The sequence below is a fragment of the Grus americana genome, chromosome 16 (genome assembly GCF_028858705.1).
Source record: "Grus americana isolate bGruAme1 chromosome 16, bGruAme1.mat, whole genome shotgun sequence".
Classification (NCBI taxonomy): Eukaryota; Metazoa; Chordata; class Aves; order Gruiformes; family Gruidae; genus Grus; species Grus americana.
In genome coordinates this window covers 8,701,485-8,724,919 of record NC_072867.1, presented here as the reverse complement: position 1 = coordinate 8,724,919, position 23,435 = coordinate 8,701,485, and the positions used below count along the sequence as shown (strand labels likewise).

Below are 23,435 nucleotides of genomic sequence, written 5' to 3'. Positions count from 1 at the left end.
AAAGTAACTTTCTTAGGGTTAGGGTAAGGATAGGTTGGCTTCTGCTGGACTTTGTATTCTCCCGAAAACAACTTTTGCTGGTCACTCTGGAAGGCAGTGCAGAAGTTGATGGACTCCAGATACCAACCAAAACAGAAGGTCCTTTACTAGTTTGTAAATAGTAGTGGCTTTTGTCTGGCACTGTTTTACGCAGATTACCAGGCCTTTCCCACGAAGGCAGAGTGTTCCTGGAAACTCTTGAGTGGTCTTTGTTCTCACCCTTTAGCAAGAAACTCTGAACACAAGTGCCCTCTGGACACTTACGTTTCCAGTTTTTGTCAGTTATGTGAAAGAGTCTAATTCTATCTGTGTTGAAATGACACATGATTTCTAGGAAGAAAAAAAGATGTATTTGTGTACAGATTTTTCTTTAAACAAGCTTGTCTAGCCTAGTATGTTTAGTGTAGTTGCAGTTGCAAAAGCTGTGTGGCATTAGCGTTCGTTATTGCCAAATAATGTCACCAAAATAATGGAATGACACCAGTGACATACTGGGCTTGTGTGGTAGTGGTCAGATGTAAGTATATCTTAAAAGAGAAAGTAGTTGTGCTGTCTAAAAGCCAGAAGCCCGAAACTTTTCTGTTTTGAGGTCGTAGTTTCCTAAATATTACTGCCAAATTTGAGCTCCATCATGTTACACGGTGGTATAGATCAGGCAAGAGCATATAGCTGTATTTCTGTCAAACTAGAGAATGTGATATGGTATTTATGCTAACTGTGGGAGGACAGGCTGTGGCTCCTCAACATTGTAAAAAGTCTGCTCTAGGAGAGATGCCTTGTGAAAACGTTTTGGGCAAATTTGAACTGGTGAAATGACTTTGCACTGCTTTTCTGCACTGTCACGTGGCTGCAGTGGTTTTGATTTGGTAGCAAGAGCCCCAGAGTGCACTTAACTCTGGCTCTGTGACCCATCTTTTCAGCTTTTTATAGAAATATTTTCCCAGTATTAAATCCTAAACCTAATAGGTGAACTTGAGTACAGCAGTGCTTCCATTCAACAGGCGTGTCGCTGTAGTATGCTTTGTGATGCTCTCTCCCCGTTTTACTGTTCTAGCTCCCTGTATGTCTCAGCACATTGCGCAGCAAGGAGAAAGTTAACATATTTATTCACTGCTTCTTCACAGGTTACCAAAATGGTCAAAACAGTCACCACCAGAACAGTGCGTCAGGTGCCACTTGGGCCTGATGGCTTGCCATCCATGGATGGCTCGTCTCCCATGGGCAGCTACACAGATTCAATAGACAGAAGGTACATGAAGAATGGGGAGCGGTACATCACACCACAAGCATCTTCCACGTTAACCAGATCTTACAACAGCTACAATGATTCTTACCCTGAAAGCCACGAAGGCCAGTATCGCCCTTATATTGCTCATGATGGTTATGGAGATCTATCTGATAACTATGGCAGCTTGTCTCGTGGTGTCAGCTACCGCCCTCGCTATGCCTACGTGCCAGGAAACAGTTACAGGCCAGATGATGGTAGCTTCACTTTGCCAAGCAGAAGGGATAACTACAGTCCTATTGCCCAGCCTCAGGTGCCAGTAGGTAGCAACGTTGACTTGAACCGCTCTCAGCCAGAACGCTTCCAGCCCGAGCCCTATGGACTGGAAGATGATAACCGCAGCCTTGGAGTAGACGATGAAGGATACGAACTGGATCCTGATTACTCCACTGTGAATCGGAGGACATCTGCAGGCGTGCCAGAGAGAGGAAGACCTCACAAAGGAAGGTAAAACCCATTTGTTTTTTACAATGCTAATCTGCTGCTGTTTTGCTTAGTTGAACATGTACATTTGAACTCTTAATGGTCTGGTAAGTTCTGGAATTACTTGACATAAAACCAGGTAGAACCCATCATTTCATTAGCCTATAAATGACTGCAAAACGCACGTGAAATACAGGAAGGAGGGAGGGTAGTGCACAAGAACCCTTTCGCTGTGTTTCTGGGCTGCTTAGTTTAGGTTGAACTTAGAAAGAAAGAGATGATCTTATAGAAAAGGGCTAGGCTACTCTTTGTTCCTCTTCCTAAAAAAAAGAGTTGACTGCACTGTGTTGTCCCAGAGCCCACACTAGCAAGGTGAAAAGAGGGATTTGTATTCCGTGAGACTTCTGACAGCTCTGGTTATGTGCACATCTGCCAAACAAAAATTTTGAACAGCTGGCTGGGGTTGCAGACGAGCTGATTCCTTGTGGTGAAGCGATGCCTTATTATGTAAAAGCGGTCTTGTGAGGAGATGTTTGACAGCCTCAGCTCCTGATCCTGTGCTAACTGTGCACCCTCAGCTGCATGACCAGGTTGTGCTGAACCTCACTGAAATGCTTCAACATTTTATAAGACCATATCATTATTTTGTTGTGCCTGTGTTAAGGGGAGTTAAGAGCATCTGTGTTGCACTTGATGTAACTAAAGTGACCAGTCACAAATTCTGGTTCAGCCCCCTTTCCGAGGGATGTTCTATTTTATGCCATATTTTCTGATATTAGTTGTTTACGCTGGGTTCGCAGCTGTCAGTTCTTGCATTTGAAGAAGGGGGGAGGTGGGGGGGGAAAGCTTGGGAAGAGAGTCTTATTACTCAGCTGAAAGTCATGTTCTGAGTATGAACCTGAAAAACTTGTATACTTTGTTTTCCAAGCAGTGTACAAACTTCTGCGTGTGCCTGCATGAAGTCATATCCTCATGATTCATGGTTTGATATGGATTTAAATCTCATTATCTTCCTTTTGATTTAGAAAAGTTTCTAGAGCTGTAAAGAGTCTGGAACCCACCTGCCTCTGTGTGTGTAGATGGTCTTTAGACTTAATACTTCTGACCAAAGACTTTGCTTCATCAGCAGTAGTTGTCAGTGGGATTTGGGTGGGCCTTTGGAGGGCTCCTACTTGGCAACGCTGTGTCGCTCATGGTTTCATTCATACTTAGATATCTATCTTCCTTCACATTTCTGGAAGTTCATTTTAAAGTTAAATGGAATCAAGCACTGGCAAATTGTCATCTATCTTTAAAAAAAAAAAAAAGAGAAAAGGTATCAAGGCATATCTCCCAGAACACCCTTTAAGTCCCTTGTGACATCTTTGATCTTGCGAGTTTACCAACCACTGGAACTCCATCAACATTTTATGGGGCTAAAGGGAATACCTGCAGCAAGGGGGTGCCAGAATACTGATCAATCTATCAAACTTTAATTGATGCTCCCCTGCATCTAAGCAAGTTTACAGTTCTTGTTTAAAACAGTCAGGCAGCAATGCTTTTAAATTTTTATTACCATTTTTCAAGCTAGATGCATGATGAATAATTAAATGTATTCTTAGAACCTGCCAATTTGCATTTTTAAAGGTTGTTTTGTTTGTTTTTTTTTTAAACATCCCTTTGATTTATTGTTCCTTGCAGTTTGGGTAGGACCAATTCACAATTTTTGTTTTACATTTCTTTTGTTGTGAGTTTTTTCCATATTTAATATGATCAAGAGGCTTTGACAAGTAATTAGCCTGACTGTGGCAGCAGACTAGCTGGTGAGAACATAAGAAGATTGTATGAAGGCCTCTTCCTAAGTAGTTACTTTTTGACATTTCAAAGAAATACTTGAACAATTCAATAAACCTGCGTTTCAGATATGCTACTGATCTCCAAGAAACTAAAGACTACAAATAGTGCTTTGTATTAGATGAGGGTAATTGCTACTTGATTATTCCTCTCTAGGTTTTTTAAAATAAGTTATTCCTTGTGAAAATGATTAAATGAATGTGATAAATTGATGGCACTTTTGATTTTAAAAAGTTTGTATGTGTAGAGTAGGTATAACAGCAACAGTGTTAGACGCTTTTCCACATCGCACCGACTTTCAGCTTGGGCATCTTCATCATGTCATGAGCAGAATTCTTCTGTTGGCTACCTCGCTGCGGAAAAATAAGTTATTCTCTCATTTTCTTCCCAGTAAGTGCTACCCTCATTTGTTAATAGTTGAAAGGTAGAATAAGGATCCTGACTGTCAGTTACTCATTTGATGCTCTTCTGAGAGGACGGAATGGAGATTTCTCATCTGAATCTGTGGCAGTAAGTCTCACCCTCTATGTGATGAGGCGGCAACCCAGCTGTGTCTGGAGGGGATCCTCATCAAGGGGATTACAAGTACAGATTGTTCTTTCCATCCCTTGCCTGCTCCATTTGATCACAGAGATAAATACCTATTGTGCTCTCCTTCTGTCATCACCAGCCTCATTTTAAGCTACTTATATTTCATTTTAAATTGGGGAAAAATGTGCCTCCTCACAAACATCTACAAATCCAGATAAATGCACAAAGGCAAATATTCCCTCTGTTGGCTCTTCAGTGCTTGTACCTGGGTTTGTTTCTCATTTTCTTTTACACTGAGTCTCTGCTGTAAGATATATTATTTTCTGCAAGAAGAATACCTGGTGCTTAATGTCCTTTTCCTCGGCATGTGCTCTGGTTTGGTTTAAGTCAGACTGCATAACAAATTGGGGTGAAAGGCATTTGGGGTGTATAATACTGATTTACTATTACTCAAATTTACTTGCGAAGGTATTTACACATCTTTAATTGATTTTATGCCCTTTTTTCTTTCTTTGGTAGGTTGCCTTTATTAAATTAGGAGGGTTTTTTATTACAGTCTTTAAAAATATGTAATCTTGCAGTGTTGCTAGGTGTTTTATATGCAGTCCTTTTTAAAAGAGAAGCAGGAAGTACTGAATATTTTTCATTCACAAAACACATTACTACTATTATTATTATTTGAATATTTTTTTAATGATTAAATTGAAGTCAACACAAATGAATAGGAAAAACTGGCAAGTCATAATTCATCTTATTCTTTTAAATTAACTTCTGTTCAACTTCTCATTTCTGGCCTCTGTGATAACATCTTTCCGGAGTGGATCACTACAGTTCGTACTTGTACTAGCATTCATGGGACTTCTTTTTCCCTAAGAACTCTGGAGCAGCTTTTGCCAGGTAGGAATTTTTAACGTTGACTAAATCAACAACAAAACAGTTTTCTGCTGTTAAATTTTCTATGGCAGAAGCCCGATCTAAGACACTGAGACTATATTTGGTGGTCACTTCATGGTCCAAATTATTATTACCAAGAAATGAGCCAGATTTTCGATTAAGTAACAGTAACACTAGATCTCTCTTGCTTCTGTTATGTATAGACAGTGCAAGAATATTGGTATCACATACGTGTTAGTCATGTTCTACTTCTGGTGTCTTTTTTTCAATCTAGAATATAAAGACTTTTATTTGTAGATAAACTTTCCATCAGCACTTCTGGCCTAACTTCACCCATTTCAAGTGTGGTCTCATGGCAGCACCCATGGAGGCATCCTTAAGGCTGGGGAGATATCCATCACTGTAGGTTGGCCTCTTTGGTTTAATGACCAAGCGTAAGTGTAATACCCAGATGTATGGAGCATGGGGATGTTGTCTAGGTGGTGGCAGGAGTGTATGGACATGCCTGGGCAGAACAGGGTGAAGAAAAAAATGCAGTCAGTTTGGAAAAGATTGGGGTTATTTTTTGGCTCTTAGAGTAAGTTAGTTTGTTGATCTTCTGGTAGCAGAAGACCCACGTATGGCTGAGTTTTACGTGGCAGGCAGCAACCTAAGTCAGCTTATCCGTTAGCAGCTTTTAGGTGGTTCCAGTCAAGGGGATTCTGGTGTTTTAACCATAACTCAGACATGTCTCAGCAGAGGATTCAGTCCAGTTTTGAATGCTCTTGTGTACCCTCCTATCAGGGAACAGAGGCTGGCAGAAGTAGGACCTCATACTGCAAAGTAGTTAGATTTCCTCTTCAGTGGTTGGCACGAAGTTCCCTACTGAAATCCCAAGCCTTTCTGGTCTTTTATCCTAAGCAGACACCAGCTGCAAACTCTGATGAATGTAACACTTGTATAAATTGTTGAGGATTAAATGTGTAAATCCTTCACCTGTTTACTCAAATGTCCCTATGTTGAAGCCACAAGGAAGATGATAAATCCACAAGCTCTCTCCCAGATTTTATCTATGCTAGAACGTGTTTTGATCAATTCCCTGAGACAGGTGATCAGTGAGACCCACGGCATCCTAAAAACTCAGCTGCCTTGCTACAAACAGATGGAAGGCAAGCTGCTTGTAGTCAGCAGCTCTGGCATACTACCAGATCTCTTCAGTCCCGAGAGTAAAGAGCTCTTGGCCTCCTGAGCACAGATGACTGTATCTGCTGAAGCTCTCATTAGTCCTCCTCCTGTGTCAAGTGGCTTGCTTTTCCAACGTAGCTGCTCTGCTGGTGTGAAAGTGAAAAATCACATTTGCCCCCCTCCCCGGTCTGACTCAGATAATTTCTTTTCTCTCTCTCTGTACAAGTGTTGCTGACTTTACTCATTTGTCTTCAGAAACTGAGCGTGTTTTAACTCCCTAATAGATACTTGCTTTTGACTTCTTCGCTCTTTACCTTGTCTGCACTTCTCTTGGCCCCAAGCCCCCCGTTAAAGGAGGGGAGATGGGACATACCTGGGCCAGACCATCCTCGCTCACACCGAGAGTGTGCCAAGGCAGTCAAAGACTTTGGGGTAGTTCTGCATTGTGCTGTCTGATCAGTTATTTTGGGAAACTGCTTCCCTTTGATGCTGTGAAGCAATGGCAGAGATGATATTTAGAGCTTCCCTTGTAAAATATTTCAGGATTCTTTTCCTCCAATTACAGTATGGGTTGTTTTGGGTTGTTTCTTCTTTTTTTTTTTTTTTTTTTTACCTTCTCCAGACTTGATCATTGTATTTAGTCATGTGAATCTGAATTGGTGTGATACTTGCCTTCACTAAGCTTTCTTGTACAGCTCTGAAGATCACACCAGGATCTCAGAGTTTCTAGATAATTATTCAGGGTCTTGAAGGGTCAAGTGTCCAGATGTTATCTTTGCTGCCAGGTAAAGTCATTGGGTTTTTTTACTGGTGCATTAACCAGTGGCTCTTGACACTGTTTCATCTTACAGTGGTACGTTGGATCTGTCTGACCAGCGTGGGCTTATTTCAGCAATAGTGTTTCTTGGGTTCATCCTTTCTCTACAAATACTTGAGACACACTGTCTTGTTTCAAAGTAGCTGTCTTTGTGTACTACAATGGTCGTGTTAGATGTGCAATCCTGTTTTTTCACTAAGGAAATGGTCCAGGAGAATCAGGTTGAGATTGGCAGGAACACAGTTATAAGTGAATGGTTCATGTAAGAATGGGACCATATGAAAATGCCAACTGTTGTTAGAAGTCACTCACCAATGTCTTTGTGGTTCAGGGTCTCTTTACTTGAGGGGGCTTTGCTTCTGCTGTGGGGGTTGGGGCCAGCAGTATGTGCTGTGGTCACCACTTCACTGTGGAGCAGTAGCTGGTGGGTTCTAAGCAGTGTTGCCCTCCTCACCACCACCTGTGTGATTCCTCCTAAACCATCTGCAGCTCGCCATACCCACGGCACTCAGGAATGCAACCTCTTCCCTGCAGCATGAAACACTCCGCATCTTCCCATATCCTGTTTTACCCCAGTTCGGTGTCCTTGGGGATTTCATCAGAGAGGGATCATCAAAGGCAAGGATCATCAAAGCCTATTGGCTGTCTTTGGTGTATGAGTAGCTTTGTATCAGAACAATGGAAGAAAAAACCTCTTTTTTAAAAACTGTGTTAGAACAAGTAGCAAGTTGGGATGTGATCTTTTTTCTGTTTTAATGACTGATTCTTTACTTCAGGTATTCACATTCATATTTAATAACTAGTGATTGACAATTTAAAAAAAGTTAGTATTGTTGATATGAGAGTTACGTGGCGTGCTCTCTTGTCATGACAGTGTTGCAATTTAACGTCCTAACTCTGAAGGTTTATTTTGGGCAAATGTAATGAAACCAAGGAGCTTTGTGTGGCATGGGGGAGAGGATAGAGCATGAGGAAGATGGGCCCATCTATGTGGTTCTGTTTGGAAGGCTTTGTGGAAATAATGTGAACAAACTGTATCCCAAGACAATTATCTTTGTGTATTTGTATGGATGAGGAGAGAGAAACTTAATTGTGCAGGTGTAATTGAGGTGGCGTACGGTTATCTTGTGGGCAGCTCATAGGACTGAGACATGCTGAATTGTGAGTTACCAAGTCAAGCAAGCAACAGCTATGCAAAGGGCAATTATTAATCTTCTGCTACTTTTCTTTTATGCAGTCAATAAGAATTTAACATGAGGATGAGTTTGAGAAATGAGTTTCTGTTATAGTTTTAATGCTGGTTGTCCCAAATTTGCATATATAAAACTAGAGTTTTGTTTGAGGAGTACTTAAGGGGTTTTGCTATTACTTCTGCCCTGTGTATATGCACAAAAGTAAATCTTTTCAATGTTGTTACTTTATTTTTGGAATGATGGAAACAGCTTTGTTCTGTAATAGAAAATAAAAGGGCTGTCCAGACATTGTAAATTACTGTGTAGAGCAAGTACTGAATTATACATACATAAATAACTACATCGATAAAAGAATTCCTTCAGATCCATTCTGAGTTTTGGATACTGGCCCATTTTTATCCTTTCATTCATTTTATGGTTTAGAGCAGCAATTAAAGCAACTTAAAGTCAGTGGAGGTGCTTTTAACATTAAAAGCATTAATTGTACAAGACTAAGTTCAGTTTCTGCCTCCAGTTGCTCTTCTCCCCAGAGTCTAGTTTAATTAGCAGTCCCTTTAGGATAACAGCAAGTTCCATTTTCTTTCTGAGTTCTAATGGTCTATATTTCCTGCAGCATGACATCAGAGATTGTTCAGTAGCATCAGTCAGTGCTTAAAATGAAAGTTTTTAAGAATCATTTTGTAGCAATTAAAACTACTTGCTTGACTAAGGTAGTGACAATATTGAGATAGTAGCTAATCTGTCCAGGAAAAAAACAGTAAGGCAAAAAGGTGCTGCTGTTTAAATAAATAAAAATATATAAGAAATCAGTTTATGTTAACATCTGTTAAGTGTATGTGCTGGTTTTGGCTGGGATAGAGTTAATTTTCTTCATAGTAGCTGGTACGGGGCTGTGTTTTGGATTTGTGCTGAAAACAGCGTTGATAACAGAGACATTTTCGTTCCTGCTGAGCAGTGCGTACACAGAGCCAAGGCCTTTTCTGCTTCTCACCCCACCCCACCAGTGAGTAGCAGGGGGTGCACAAGGGGTTGGGAGGGGATACAGCTGGGACAGCTGACCCCAGCTGACCAAAGGGATATTCCATACTATATGACATCATGCTCAGCACATAGAACTGGGGGAAAGAGGAGGAAGCAGGAGATGTTCAGAGTGATGGCATTTGTCTTCCCAAGTAAGGGTTATGCGTGATGGAGCCCTGCTTTCCTGGGGATGGCTGAACACCTGTGTGCCGATGGGAAGTGGGGAATGAATTCCTTGTCTTGCTTTGCTTGCACACACAGCTTTTGCTTTACATGTTAAACTGTCTTTGTCTCAACCCACGAGTTTTCTCACTTTTACCCTTCTGATTCTCTCCCCCATCCCACCAGGGGAGAGTGAGTGAGCAGCTGGTGGTGCTTAGCTGCCGGCTGCAGTTAAACCACAACAGAATAGTATGAGAGGGAACGAAGGATGAAGAAGAAAAATCTTCTAGACTTGAGGTTTAAACAGTGGGATTAATTGGAACTTTGATTCAGCTCCCCAGTGGGTCACCTCAGCTCTTCATCCTTCTCAGCCAGGTTAGCCAGCTGGTGTGAGCCTTTGGGGTACAGCCTGAGAGAGTGAAAGGTGTCACTTTGAATAAAGGATGAAGTATATCAGTGAATCTCAAAAACAAATTGTGAAGTTGTAAATGCCTTCCTTTGCAAATCTCTCGTAGAAATGTTCTGGCTTTAGTAGCTAGTTGTAGGAAGTGATTTGTTGGGGGGAAATATTTTTTCTGAAGGTTAGAGGTTATAGTTGCAGTGGTGGTGGTTAAAGAAAAAGAAGTATTTGTCAAATACTGATGTTTTAAATTTTTTTTTTTTAATATGGGCATTTGTAGTGTGAGAATGTACTGTGTTAGAATATTTTCAAGTCTATTGATTGCAACTTTGTCCTTTGTGCAAACTGAGAGCACAATATGTAAATAGGTGTTCTAGCTGGTTGTGACTGACCTTACTTCAGTTACAGTGAATTATGGCACAAGATGGATGTTGTTCATTCTAAAGCTGTAAATGATCTTAAGAGTGTCTGACATCCAGGTTAGTTGCTGATCTGGGGAGGAAAGCTTAGAATTCTCGACTTGTTTTGGATATCCAGCAAATTATTCTGGTGTTAAAAGTTGGACCCAGATCTCTTGACGATCAGCCTCTTACCTGCATTCAGAATGACTCTGTGTAAGATAGACCTTTATTGCATGCTTGGATTCAGGACTTAGGTTTTCCATCATCTTTGACATTGTTATGCATATTGATGAGGTCGGTATACTCCTGTGAGCATCAACATGGAAATGTAGTGGAACTTCTCAGACTTGCTGAAAAGTGTCTGTGGTCTCTGCCCAGGCCTCAAATGCCTTGAATTAAAGTTTTGGTTTGTAATAGAAGTAGCAGCATTAATGAAGCTCAACGTTTCCTACTAAATGTAATCCAACTCTATCATAATTGTTTTGCTAAGTGACCAAAATGAAAGCAATCTGTTTGATGACTTGCAGTTCCTGTCATCATGTTATTGCTAGCCAAATACTGTGCTGTAGTCCCATCACTGCTGAGTACTCAGCTATGGTTGATTTTCAAGTTACTACAAATAAATTATTAGAAAGTGTAAATATGCTGCCTCTAATGATGTTTGTGATATTAAAAGGTTTGCTCATAGCTGAAATCTCCATGCTGAGTCAGAGGTACAGAGTGTTTAAATGTGGTGTTTTGTTTTGTTTTGTTTCCCCCCCCCCCTTTCTTTCTCTTGGAACTGTTGCTTCTTACAGGGGCTACGATGACCCTATCGAGACAGAGATGGTTGAAGAGAGGATCCCTTACCTTCATGGTGGCTACGCAGCACCATTGGCACAGCCAGAGAGAGGAAGCATGGCTAGCATTGACCGTCTGGGGAAGCGTTCCCCCTCTATTGACAGCATTCGTAAAGACCCCAGGTGGAGGGACCCTGACCTCCCTGAAGTAATCGCCATGCTCAGCCACCCTATTGATCCAGTCAAGTCCAACGCCGCAGCCTACTTGCAGCATTTGTGCTATGAGAATGATAAAATCAAAAAGGATGTGAGGCACCTTAAAGGAATACCTATCTTGGTGGGCCTACTTGATCATCCAAAGCCGGAGGTCCATCGTAAAGCCTGTGGGGCTCTCAGAAACATCTCCTATGGGAAGGATAATGAAAACAAGGTGGCTATAAAGAACTGTGATGGGATCCCTGCATTGATCAGACTATTGCGAAAAACAAATGACATGGAAGTCAGAGAGCTAATTACAGGTCAGTGTCTGTAGTTTCTTTACTGAATTATTCTTTAGAGGAGTTTTTTCAGCTTCAGGAACAAGAATTTCTGGAGATTAGAGCATTGAAGGAGAATTTAGATCACTGGCTGCAGCTGTTTCTTTAGCCGCACCATGTCTGTGGTGTGAGAAAGCCTAAGGCAAACATGCCCTTCAGGAGGAAATTGAGATCATCTGTGTATGTAACACACTCGGGTTTCCCTGGCTGCTGAGAGATGGATGATGCTTCTTGGATGTAGCATGCAACTGCATGTGGCTGAGTTACTGAAGCCTAAATGAGTTATAGCATCTTCATTGACAGGTAATTTGTATTGCACTTGCCCTCAGTGTGTTATAATCATGAGGTAAGATATGCTAATCTAAAACTTTCCTTGTTAATCTCTTATAAAACAATCCTGCTGCCATGTCCCCACTCCTTCATGTTGATAGAACAGGCAGTCTCCTCAGGAACACTTCTAGCCCCTGATACTGGCGACTCTGAGGCTGTATATAAAGTTGCAGCACTTCTGGGCTGGAAAACTCAGATTTTAAGGAGCATAGAGTCTGCTGTTCACATGCTCTGGACATGGAGTTTGCTTGTTGCAATCACTGGAAAAGGGAGAATTAAATTTTGAAGTTACTGAGTTCGTGCACACTTTGCAGGGAGTTTTTAATCACTTAACTCCATTATTCAACCTGTTTTTTTATTTGAACTTAGTCTTGGACATCTTCCAAAAAGAGGAATAAAGTATATGCCAAGTTTCAAAGTTCAGCTATTAAGTGGAAAAGGGTGGAAAAGTATGTCAGCTCTTAAACTGAGGAGAAATATATTGTTCTTCAGTCTCCCATAACTCATGAGGAGTGAAATGGATTTCCCTTTCTCTTCTCAGAAGCAGCAGGGGATGTTCGGGTGAAGATCAAGGCAGTTGCAATGAATTTCAGTGCCAGAGCAGAATTTTTCAGAAAGTTTTGTGAGTGCAAAAATGGGTCCAGGGCTGAAACTGTTTAGCTACCTTATCAGTGCTGGATTCTCCAGGCAGACCCTGTTGCAAATACGGATTAAGCCGTTAGAAGTAAACATCATAATTCTATAATCACTTAAAAAAATTATAGTAGGTTCTCCAAGTTTTTACTGGTAATCATAATTCTCTGGGATGAAGAGTGGCCTTGGGTGTTCCAACTGTTCTTCCCCAGCCATTGTAGGATATTTTGCAAACTAGATCTAAATATACAGTGTAGAAACTAGCAGGGATATTTTTCCAGTCTTTTTCCAGTGCACTGGTAAAGGAGAGCTGTCTGTTTTGTCAGAGGTGCTCTGAGTAGTATGTGTTGGTTGTGCTTTGATTCCGTTCTGTGCTTTGTCTCTTAACATGGAAACTCTGGAGGTAGTGTTTATATGCTATTTGTTGTACTCATTTAGTACGATGGCTGACTTAAATTTATTATTATTTTTTAAATAAAGAGTATCTGTTTATCTGCTGTTCTAGTTTACTCAAAACTCATTTCTGGAGTGCTGAGAAGGAATAAATTTATTTATTTACATTCAAGAAAGGAGAAGCTGGTCTATAATTTACTCTGAAGGAATATCATTATAATGCTAAGTGGTGATCAGTCACTTCTGAGATGGCAAAAACAAACTGGGTATTTTCCCTTTTTACTCTAAATGGCGATTGCTTTGACTTCCAGTTGATTAATTAGTTTTACAGTTCAAATGCATTTTATTTGACAGTAGCTCCTGCTAATTAAATATAGTATTTTTATTCCACTTTGGTTTTTGCTATTTAAAGCTCTTTATTTCCCTTTACTGAGAAACACCAGGAATACTGAGGGCATTAACCTAAACAGATGTCCAGCAACAGATGATGTGCATTTAATCTCCACCTAACCAGGAATAATTTCATTCCACTTCTAAAATGATATCACCAGATCCGGTGTGAGACATCCAAGCATCAATAGAGAAGAGAAGAGTATTCCAGCAATGCCTCTGTGACTGATGCTGGTGTGCTTGCAGTCAGTGTTCAAAGCCTCGGCTGATAATGTGGAATTGTCCACTTGAAAAATGAGCTCCAAAAGTCAGCAGAGAGAAACAAGAGCCAACTTGAAGTGCAAAGGGAGCATTCAGCTGGGGCTGCTACAAAAGGACTGTGTTTTGCAGCCTCAAAAATTCAGATCACAATTCTGATGTTCTCGTGGTAGAAATCTTGACTTCCTATCTGGGTACTTTTCCCTAGGGATAAACCAAAGTCTACCTTTGCCATGAAAGTTTTTCATTCTGTCTGGAGTGAAATCTCTGAGGACTTCTGCAGCAACGCCAAAAAAAAAAAAAACAAAAAAAAAACAACCACCACAGACAGACAACAGCATACAGCGTTTGCCTGTTTATTTCTTTTAACAGGCTGCAAATTCAAGTTTGGTATGATACATTGACTCCTCTGTGGTTTAATTCAATACTGACTGCTTTTTGAAAGCTGACTAATAATCATCAGCTGGTCATCCCAGATGTGGATGGATGATAAAATAATCCTGCTTTCCAGAAAGATTTAAATAATTTAAAGACATTTAAATATTTTAGATGTCCGAATTTGAAAGCACTTCCAGTCTTGAAGTTTTGCTTTGCTGGGTGTGGGACCCTGCCTGCCTGCAGGACAGGAGGTACGTAGGAGCATACAATAGGATCCATTATTTGCAGCTGGAGTGGGTATTTTCTGGCAAAAGAAAGCATCATTCTCATCTAATTTGGGAGTCAGCCCTTAGCTTTAGAACAGCTCCACGGCCTCTCATTAACTTGGTGATCTGATGCAGCAGCCACAGCTGTCCAGAGCAGTATGAATCAGGCCAGCCAGCTGGGTCTGGTCAGTGGGTTAATGGAGTGGGAAGAAAGCCACACCGATATGTTAAAACTGCATAAGAGGTAGATGCAGTGGCAGGGGAGCATGAGGGAGGAATCGGATGTGTGATGCTCAGTGCTGAATGAGTGAGACTTGACGTGTCAGAAAGTGTGTTCACGTGACTACTTCCCAGAATATGTGTTTTGGAGAACACAAGTTAGACAAATGCATTGACATGCAATTTTGGAAGCAGGCTGAGTATACCGATACAACATTACTGCCAGATTAAGCAAGTCTGTAGATTTTTTTTCTTTCAGATAGCACTGGTTTTAGCAGAATTTGAAAACCTTTTCTGGGTTACTGCCATGTCTGTTTTACCAGGCACTCTTGATGTATCTGCAAATGGTGCTAAAACACGATGTCCTTCAAGGTAAGACAGATACGCAAGGCACGTAAAAATATCTTCAAAACTCAGGATACAATCATAAAATACCACAGATCTCACTTTTCTTTTTAAAGTGTGGAGTTACAGAATATCTCCCATCTACTGCACCAAGAAAAGCTTGATTTAATTGCCAGAGTGACCGTAAGTAAATCATGAGTAGAGTTGTGATGAGAAATATTCCAGAAATCCTCTCTTGTATCCCTTTCTAGTCTTGGAACTGTACTACTGATCTTTCAGTGGATCATTTTCTTGAGAAACTGAGAGAAATGAGGATTAAGCTGATAAGGAATTAAATCTGTTCTGATTGGGAAAGTTGAAAAGTTTTATCTTGAGTGATAAGGGAGTTTTGTGGAACAAATGTTCCCATCAGATATGCAAGACCAAAATTCTATTACATTCTTTGAAAAGCAATCAAAAGTTGGTAGCTTTAATGAATAATTTTGTTCTTTGTGAGAACATCAAAAGTAATTTTGTTGTTTAACAACATTGCACTGATTTTTAAGTGGTGCAGAACGTGATTTCCATGATGCTGTATGTTGCCAGACTGGCTTTAATTGAAAAATGATTGACCTTCAAAATGCTCTTGCAGAGGAAATATTTTGATCTAATACTATAATAGAAACTTGCAGATTGATCAACTTTCTCAGAATTCACACCTTCTGGGATTTATATATGCTGAGATCCTGTCAGCTGATCAGGCACTAACTTCTCTTTGAAGTACCATGCTGTCTTGAACTTTCTAATTACAGATGAGCTTACTCCTTCCATTTTCTATTAGAAATCTTGTCAGAAGGAGGTCTCTTCTCATGGTGTATTTTATGTGACACAGTAGTTCATGTTGAGATTCCAAACTTGACCACTACTTAACTTGAAGCACAGCTCCAGTCTTCAGCACTTAGACTGATACAAACAAGTCTGTCACGTACAGGGCCGATGTGCAGCAAGTCCTTGGTGAACGTAATGCAGAGAACTTTATTTTCCCAAAAGCTAAGTGATTTAGTATGGACCACAGAAATAGAATTAAACAGCTTCTTTGTCTAACTTCTTGGTGACACTGGATTTTTGCAAGTAAGCAAGCACAGCAGGAAAAGATTTCCCTTGGATTTCAGAAGATAATAGCATGTATGTATTCTGCCACAGTTTCTTTAGAAATCTTTTCACAGCTCCAAGGAGGCGGAGATGTAGGAAATTATGGCTGTGGCCCTAATCACTGTTAATATTACACAAATTGTATAGCTATGTTTGTAGCCTATGGTAATTTTTAATATATTTTTACGATACTCAGTACTTTTGAAATAAGAACTTGTAGCTATTGTCCCTGCTTAACATGCTGAAAGAGTAGAGGTAATGGTTGTAGTTAGAAATATATAACTATATTACAAATAGTATTTATGAATAAAATATTAATAATGATTGTGATAATCTTCTGTAAAGCAATAGTTCTTCTTTCTCTAGTCCTAAAATTCATGCAATGTGGTCACAAAGGCCAATACTTGTAGGGAAAGTGCATGGAAAATTTAGATAACTTGATTTCCCTTATGCTGCTGTGTTAGTGACTTGATTTCTCTTGAGTGCTATTCATTTGAATTGATTAAACTTAGAGTTTTAAAAACAGCATTTCCAGCTTGTTAGATCGTTACTGTGTTATGCTAATAGAGGCAGGGAATGATTTTTAAAGATGGATGTCAAATTTAGAGGGATTTTAATTTTTTTTAATCTGTTTTTATTCAGATTTTCTCGCACTACTGCTCAAATCTACAATCTGATCTGAATTTGTTTTTTGGGGTTTTTTTAAGGTTCTGTGTCTGCTACTGTCAGTGTCTTTTCCATGGAATTTGTTTTCTCGAGAGCTGAAAGGATGCTGGGATTTAGACCTCTTTGTTTTGTGATTTTGAATAAGAAAAGTATATTGTCACTGTTTATGTTCTGCATCCCTTCTTGTGGAATATTTTCCCGATGAAGTCAGCCTCAAATCTGAATATTCTTTTTCTCTGCCTTTGGAACCACAAGATTCCCTCATCTCTTTTTATCTTGGGCTACCTTTCTGTTAAGTGCTGTGCATTTTCCTTTACTGAATGCTGTTCAACAGAGGGGTTCTTTTGGTTTTCCTCCTGCGGCTGTCAAGAATACTACTATACATTTAAGTGGTTTGACATTTTTGAATAATTTGAAGAGCTTTGTGCTTGCTTTTTTTTTTAATAGTAAGACTGTCTTTTATTCTTCACAGTTTGTTGGTGTTTTCTATGAAACATTTGGGAGATGGGAGGCAGATGAGCAATTGAAAAGCTTGTAAACTCTTGTTTTTTTTCTTCAAGGAGGATGGAGGAAAGGCGTTCTGTTTAACTTAATGACAATATAGGAGAAGAGGGAGTTTGGAGATGATTTTATTTTATACATTGGGGACGAAGGTGTTGATATCTAGACACAAATCTCTAAGTCTTAAGCAAAAAGTTTGAGCACTGGGAAACTTTTGTACAATCTCGTAATGTTAGAGCTCTTGGAAATTGTATAGGTATTTTTGGCAGAAGTGAAATTTGCCCTTGTAGTTTCACTATAGAGATAACAGATTATGTCACTCCTCCAGGCAAGAGGAAAAGGCAGAATGTCATTTCAGGTGCAAGAGTAGTATGTGCATTTAAGGAAAGAGCTCTTACATATGAAGGGTTGTCAGACTTTAAAACTTAGCTCTTCTGCATACAGATGTTTTTAAATCTCCCCATTGTTTCCAGTTGCAATATTTTGCAGTTTCAAAAGAACAGAAGTGCAGGATCCTTATGAACGCTGTACTAGATTCCCCAGTGGATGTCATCTTTTCCTAATAGTGGGGGATTTTTTGACCATTCTAAATACCAAATGCTCCGTTTATGTTCCTGTGAGGGAACCCTGACATGACCCTCCGGAACCAGAGTATTGTGCACGACTGTTCTCAGTTTGAATCTAGATTTGCTTCAGAGATAATTATCCTGTATAATTTCCTGGGATTTATCCATCTCGTTCAGTGCTGGATGTTCGGATTTTGCATTTGAATTTTGAAGTACCGAGCCAGCAATGCATTTAGGGATTTAATTGTAATTTTTATTTTTATATCAATGAGACTGATATGCTTAAGGAATTGGTGTACAATAACTAAAGAAAGACTGTCTAGTGAAGTATTTAAAATTAATTGGGTAGCTTATATGTCAGGTTTTATAGGTTTATTATAAATATTGACTTGCGTTGTTTCTTGTATGATGAATATTTTTGAGCCACTTTGTTACTAAAAGTAAAGGCTTTCCTCCACAATAAAATGGGGCCAATTAGCATCTTCTGCTTGGTTTTGGGGTTTTTTCTTACTGTGTATTGGTGTTTTGCAAGGACAAAGGGTGATTTATTGTAATGGGTATGAAGAGAAAATTAATTCCTATTTCACCTATAAGGTCTGGTTTGAAAGCTTAAAAAGTAGGTTATAAAAATCTCATGCACTGTGTTGTCTATGAGTGGCAAAGGAAATAGGCCCAACAAAAAGCAGTATTTTTGTATGGTTTTGGAAAAAGACTGAAAGAAGCATTATGGTATTCATTCTGTTGTCTGCCTCAGAGTTTCTTTATTAATTAATATGGCCTCCTAAGTCTGAACAGATGCCTGGATTTTGTAAAGATCACTTTGAATAGGAGACACTGTAGCATTTGACTTCTGAGGCTCTGCTAATCATCAGCTTTTGAGGTTATCGTAGAAGTGCCAGTCACTACTCAAATGGAGATAAAATTCCCGTCCTGACCTGGTACCTGTCATGACTCTATATGGGTAATACTCTGATATTAAAATAGGACGTTTGGCATTTGACACTTCTAACCTGTAGCAGCGAAAGCCTGAGTGTGAAGGATTGTTCCCACGAGATAGCTGCCTTCGCGCATTCGGAGGTAGACGTGGTGGCCCTGGCAGTTCTCTGGCACGTATGAGCCTTGCGCGGCTGCGGGCTCCCTCACTGCTGCATGCTTTCCGTTGACTGGCAGGGTCCAGCAAGTCCATGTGTGTGTTAGACTGTGTGATAAAAGTAATAGATCTAAACTCTTTCTCCAGTCATTTTTAAAGTTTGGAAGTTGTAGGTTTTAAAACTTGGAGTAATAGAAAGGGACTGAAACAAAAGGTTGCACCTTTGCTGTTCTTTTGTGTTTTGCTTTAGACATGTATACTAAGAGGGGAGTATCTACAATTTGCACTGTAATATGCACAAATTCACAGTTGTAGTAACACATGGAGCCTCAGATTAATATTTAGGAAAGATTTCCTCTGTGTTCTGGGGACCATAGCTTTTCCATTCGGTCCCTCTGAAATTTTGCTAGTCTTCACACTTTTCCTTGGAGATCAAAAGTGTGCATCTGGCTCCCTCTAAATGTTGTTACTGATAGTTCTTAAATGTTACCAGGCTGGGCCTGTGCAGAAATTATCTCTGAAGTGAATGTCCTGTTTTAGTCCTAACCTAATGAGCAGTAAGTATCAAGACAGTGATACAGGTCTGCTGGGATGTTGTGTAGCTTATCTAAAACTGGGTATTTTTACAGTTGTAAGGCTGTTACTCTGTTATGTTGTTTTGATGTTTGACTTCTGTCTACTTTGGCTCATAATTGAGATAAAAATGGAAAGACAAGAGGAGTCATGGTTCTCAGCTTCTTCAAGGAATCATATGCTTGTGGCACTGGGCGATTTGAACAGAGATATTGCCTGTGACAGGAAAATGCGAAAGTAAATAATAGAGAGGAGTCTTGAATGAAATATTGTCTTGTGCAGAGGATAAGCTTAAGATCAATGATCCTCCATAAATTCATCCCTGTTTTTAAGACTTGCTCAATATACTTGTCTGCTGCACTGGATTAATTTTTACTTTTTGAGACACAGCCAGATTTCAAAGTATACAAATTTTGTTACATGGCAGAAAAATTCTATTAATCTCCAATATCACATCACATTTATGTACTCTGTTGTGAGACTTGATGACTTCAGCAATATCCATGTCTTGATAAAAATGCCTCTATGCTTTTGGAAGTGCTTCTGTTGCGCGACTATGGAATTTTCCCTAAGCTATGTGCTAGTCTGGTGTCTCATCAAGTGGTTTTGACTTTTCAGTGAGTTTCATGATTTAACCTTCTAGTGATTCTATTTAATCTAGAGATTTAAAATAGTTATTATTCTCTTGTTATTTAATAATCACTGTTTCTCCCACAGGCACCCTGTGGAACTTGTCCTCCTATGAGCCCCTGAAGATGGTCATCATCAACCATGGTCTGCAGACACTTACCAATGAGGTGATTATACCACATTCAGGTTGGGAGAGTGAGCCGAATGAGGACTCTAAGCCTCGTGATGCCGAGTGGACAACCGTCTTCAAGAACACTTCTGGTTGCTTACGGTAAGGCAGAACTGTGGAGTATTAATCTGTTCACCAGATTCCCTGTTTAGGATTTTGTTAAAATTATTTTGATTTGAAATAAAGTATCATATATCTTTAATTTTAGTAGAGATATTCCCATTTCAGTGGCCACAATAGCAATGCTTGGAGATACTTGCCTGCCATGGACTCTCTTGTTGCAGAGCTTGTCAATGTAGGTCTGTCCGGTGGGGTTGATGTGAAGAGTAGGTCATTTATCCAGGTTAGGGGGAGTGGATCTATATAGGTAGGTGTATAATACAATGGAGAGTGACCCAGGTAAGGTTAACTGTCAAGCTAAGTAAAAAAAAAAAAAAAAAATTTTTGCAGTGCAAACTGTGCCATACGTACTGAGAATCACACTTCTCATTTGTTGATTGTGTTCTGATCAGTGGGCTGTTTCTACAAATTTTGAGTATCTTCTCAGCTTCCCTTGGTGGTGCTGGTTTTATTTATTTGAAAAGTGTGTTTTCAAACAAATTTCTTGGTTTTAAGCTTTCTCCTATCAAAAGGCTTTTTTTTGGTTTTTTGCAGATCTTGGGTAACTAGTTTCATGGAATTGCACTGAGCGTAAAACATGGATCCAGTTTTAGCCACAAACATTTTTGTGGACACACTCCTATTTTAAACTAGAATGGCCAAGGACTAGGGAAATTAGTTAAGAACCTGAACTGCTGACCATTTAGGAACCTTGCAAAATAGCCTTTTCTGGTTAGAAATTGCATTTGCATTTCTGAGAGCACCTTGAGAGTAGGACAGTAGATGCTGGAAGCTGGGGTCAGGAGGAATGCTAATGCAGTCTGAAAACCTGAAGAACCAGTGTTCCCTAAGTAGTGTCTTTCGTTTTGCTTTTCTTTGAGATAAAATGGTGGAGATGCCCTGCTAGATTCTTCAGCTTTATGATGAAGTCAATTACTTTGAACAAAACTAATAAAGATTTGGCATCATACCTTCTGTTGCTCTGAAGTATACGTCTGTCAGATTTCTACTGATGAATGCATCTTCAGAAGTTGGTTCATTTCTGTTTCTTGGGCTTGTGGTCTCTAAATTGCAATAAGTATTCCCCTGAGTAAGTTCACAAATGAAGAAAATAATGAAAAGTGTTCTGAAAGTGCACATTACTGAAATTATTTGCAGTCCCACTGGAAACTAAGGTCCTTTAAGGAGGCTCCAGACATCATAGGTTTTTACTTACTAGTGTCTCATTTTCTAATGGTGTTCTGCAAGAGGAAATTAGTCATGCAGGGGGATAAAAGGATTATCTGAATGAATATGAGACTCTCCAGTAAGCGTAGACAATAAATTGATCATTAGTAGACTAACCCAATCCACATAATAATTTTTTATTGGTATGTGCAGTGTCCTGATCCACTTGAACTTCTACATTCCAGGATAGCTTTGGGTTGGTTTTTTTGTTTGTTGTTTGGTTGGTTGGGGTGGGTTTTTTAATTTTAAAGTAAGGTACTGGTTTTACAGCACGTGCAAAAGGTTGTGCCGCTTTGGACATTGTATTCTTAAGGCTAATGAAGAAGGGTGTGGAGCATAGTAGTACTGAGATACATTAGAGAATTTGAAATTTTGGTAATTAAAAGCAGTCCTGATGCACTTCAAATGCGTTGGGACAGCAGCCAGTGAATGGTGACTGCTTCTGTTGTTGAAGGGAGGAAATGTATTTCAGTCCTTTCATCCGTAGTCCCTGCTGTCATAGTCATGTGGGACTATGTGCTTCCTTACGGAAAATTTGAAGCTTCAGTCAGATGTGGGGCGAGGTGATTTCATGCTTGAAAGTAGTTGCTTAAGGTAAACAGAGACATGATGGCAGGTTAGCAGGGAAAGGTAATCTGAAAAAGGTAGTTTGTCCATGTCTCTCTGCTGTCCCGTGGAGAGAGCAACATCTTGCATAGGAGGGAGGCAGAACTGTCTCCTTACTTCTTGCAATGAGCTGAAGTGAGCCCAGGGCAACAAAGATGCAGGAGTAGATGAGATACGAGCTGTCTTTCAGTTGTTCGTACTTCATTACAGTGTCAGTGATATTACATACCTTTTGTAGAGCACTTCCAGATCTAAGGATAAAAATGGACATATCAAAAGTAATTATCATTACTACTGTTGGAAGTAATTTTGCATTGTTTGTTGAAATCCTCTGCAGCTCATCCTTAAAAGCACCAGCAAGATAAGATAGTTAACGCCAGCAGGGAATAAATTGTTGCAGCCATCTGTCTGACAGACGTCAGTGTTTAAAAACCTCTTTCCATACTCTTCTCATGTTGACACAGTAGCTGGTCCTAGAAATTCCATTTTCTGTGAATGGAGCTTATTGCAGTTTACAAACTGTTTACCAATTTGATATTTAACTGGGGGGTTGGTCCTCTTGATGGTGTGCCAGCCTCCTTTGTCCCCTTTGAAAGGGAGCCTCAGGTGTGTGCTGTGTTGTCCTCCAAAACAACTGAGAGAATCTTTGAGCTTCTGAGGTTTCAGATGTCCTTGCAGTTTAGATCCAAGCAAAAGATAGGCATTATGCATGCCGGATGGCATTTGTTTCAGTATCATTTTTGCTGTTACTGAAGTTTATCAACAGATGTGGGCGAGTTTGTTTCAAACTCAGTGATTCACAGCATGAACTGCCAGTTAATTATTTGCGCTTTTTTTAACACTGCTTTCTAATCTTTACTTTGTTCTTAATGTAGCTCTTTCCTTTGATAGTGTGGAGCCTTGAAATGCTTCAGAATAGTTGAAAACAACTAACTTAAAAAACAAAAACAACAACAAAAAAACCCGACCAACTAACACTTTACCTCTTAAAATCCCGATCCATTCCTGTCCAGTCCTATCCTGTCTACAATACCTTTTTTTCCTGTGTAATTCTTAAGTCTCTCTCTCCCTCCTCGCTTGGGGAGTTCTGGTGCTGCTGTATGTCCAGGTCCCTGTAGGGCAGGGTGAATTACATCTTAAATAGTCAACTTGGACTGCTTGTGCCAAAGGGTGGATTAACGTCTGATATTAGCAGCACAGATAGCATAGTGCTGCAGGTATATGTGGGATGGAAGGATGCTTTAGCAGAGGGGTCAGTAATTGGGGCCAGTCTTTTAGCAGACATTTGTACCTGCACCAGCATTGCTTTACTTAGGAATGAACTTTGCAAGATAAGCGACATGAGCCATGCACCCTTTTGCCTCTAACCCAAAGCTAAGGTAGCTTACTGGCTTTGTATAGCCCTGACTTCTGCCCGCTTTCTAAAGTAACAAAAATCCCTGTGTGTTGCTTGATGTTGATCTTTGTATGGCCAAGGGACTTTTGCTG

The 23,435-nt window shown here is 39.9% G+C and overlaps 1 protein-coding gene across 14 annotated transcripts in view; it reads left to right on the top strand.

Moving 5' to 3' along the window:
• The window catches only part of ARVCF (ARVCF delta catenin family member), a 287,124-nt gene that overhangs the window by 197,849 nt on the left and 65,840 nt on the right, over window positions 1–23,435 (top strand). For all 14 annotated transcript variants that reach the window (XM_054844462.1, XM_054844463.1, XM_054844465.1 and 11 more), the window contains 3 exons: window positions 1,164–1,771; window positions 10,960–11,459; window positions 19,934–20,117. In XM_054844462.1, the coding sequence (XP_054700437.1) occupies window positions 1,164–1,771; window positions 10,960–11,459; window positions 19,934–20,117 (1,292 nt within the window). The remainder of the gene's footprint in view (window positions 1–1,163; window positions 1,772–10,959; window positions 11,460–19,933; window positions 20,118–23,435) is intronic.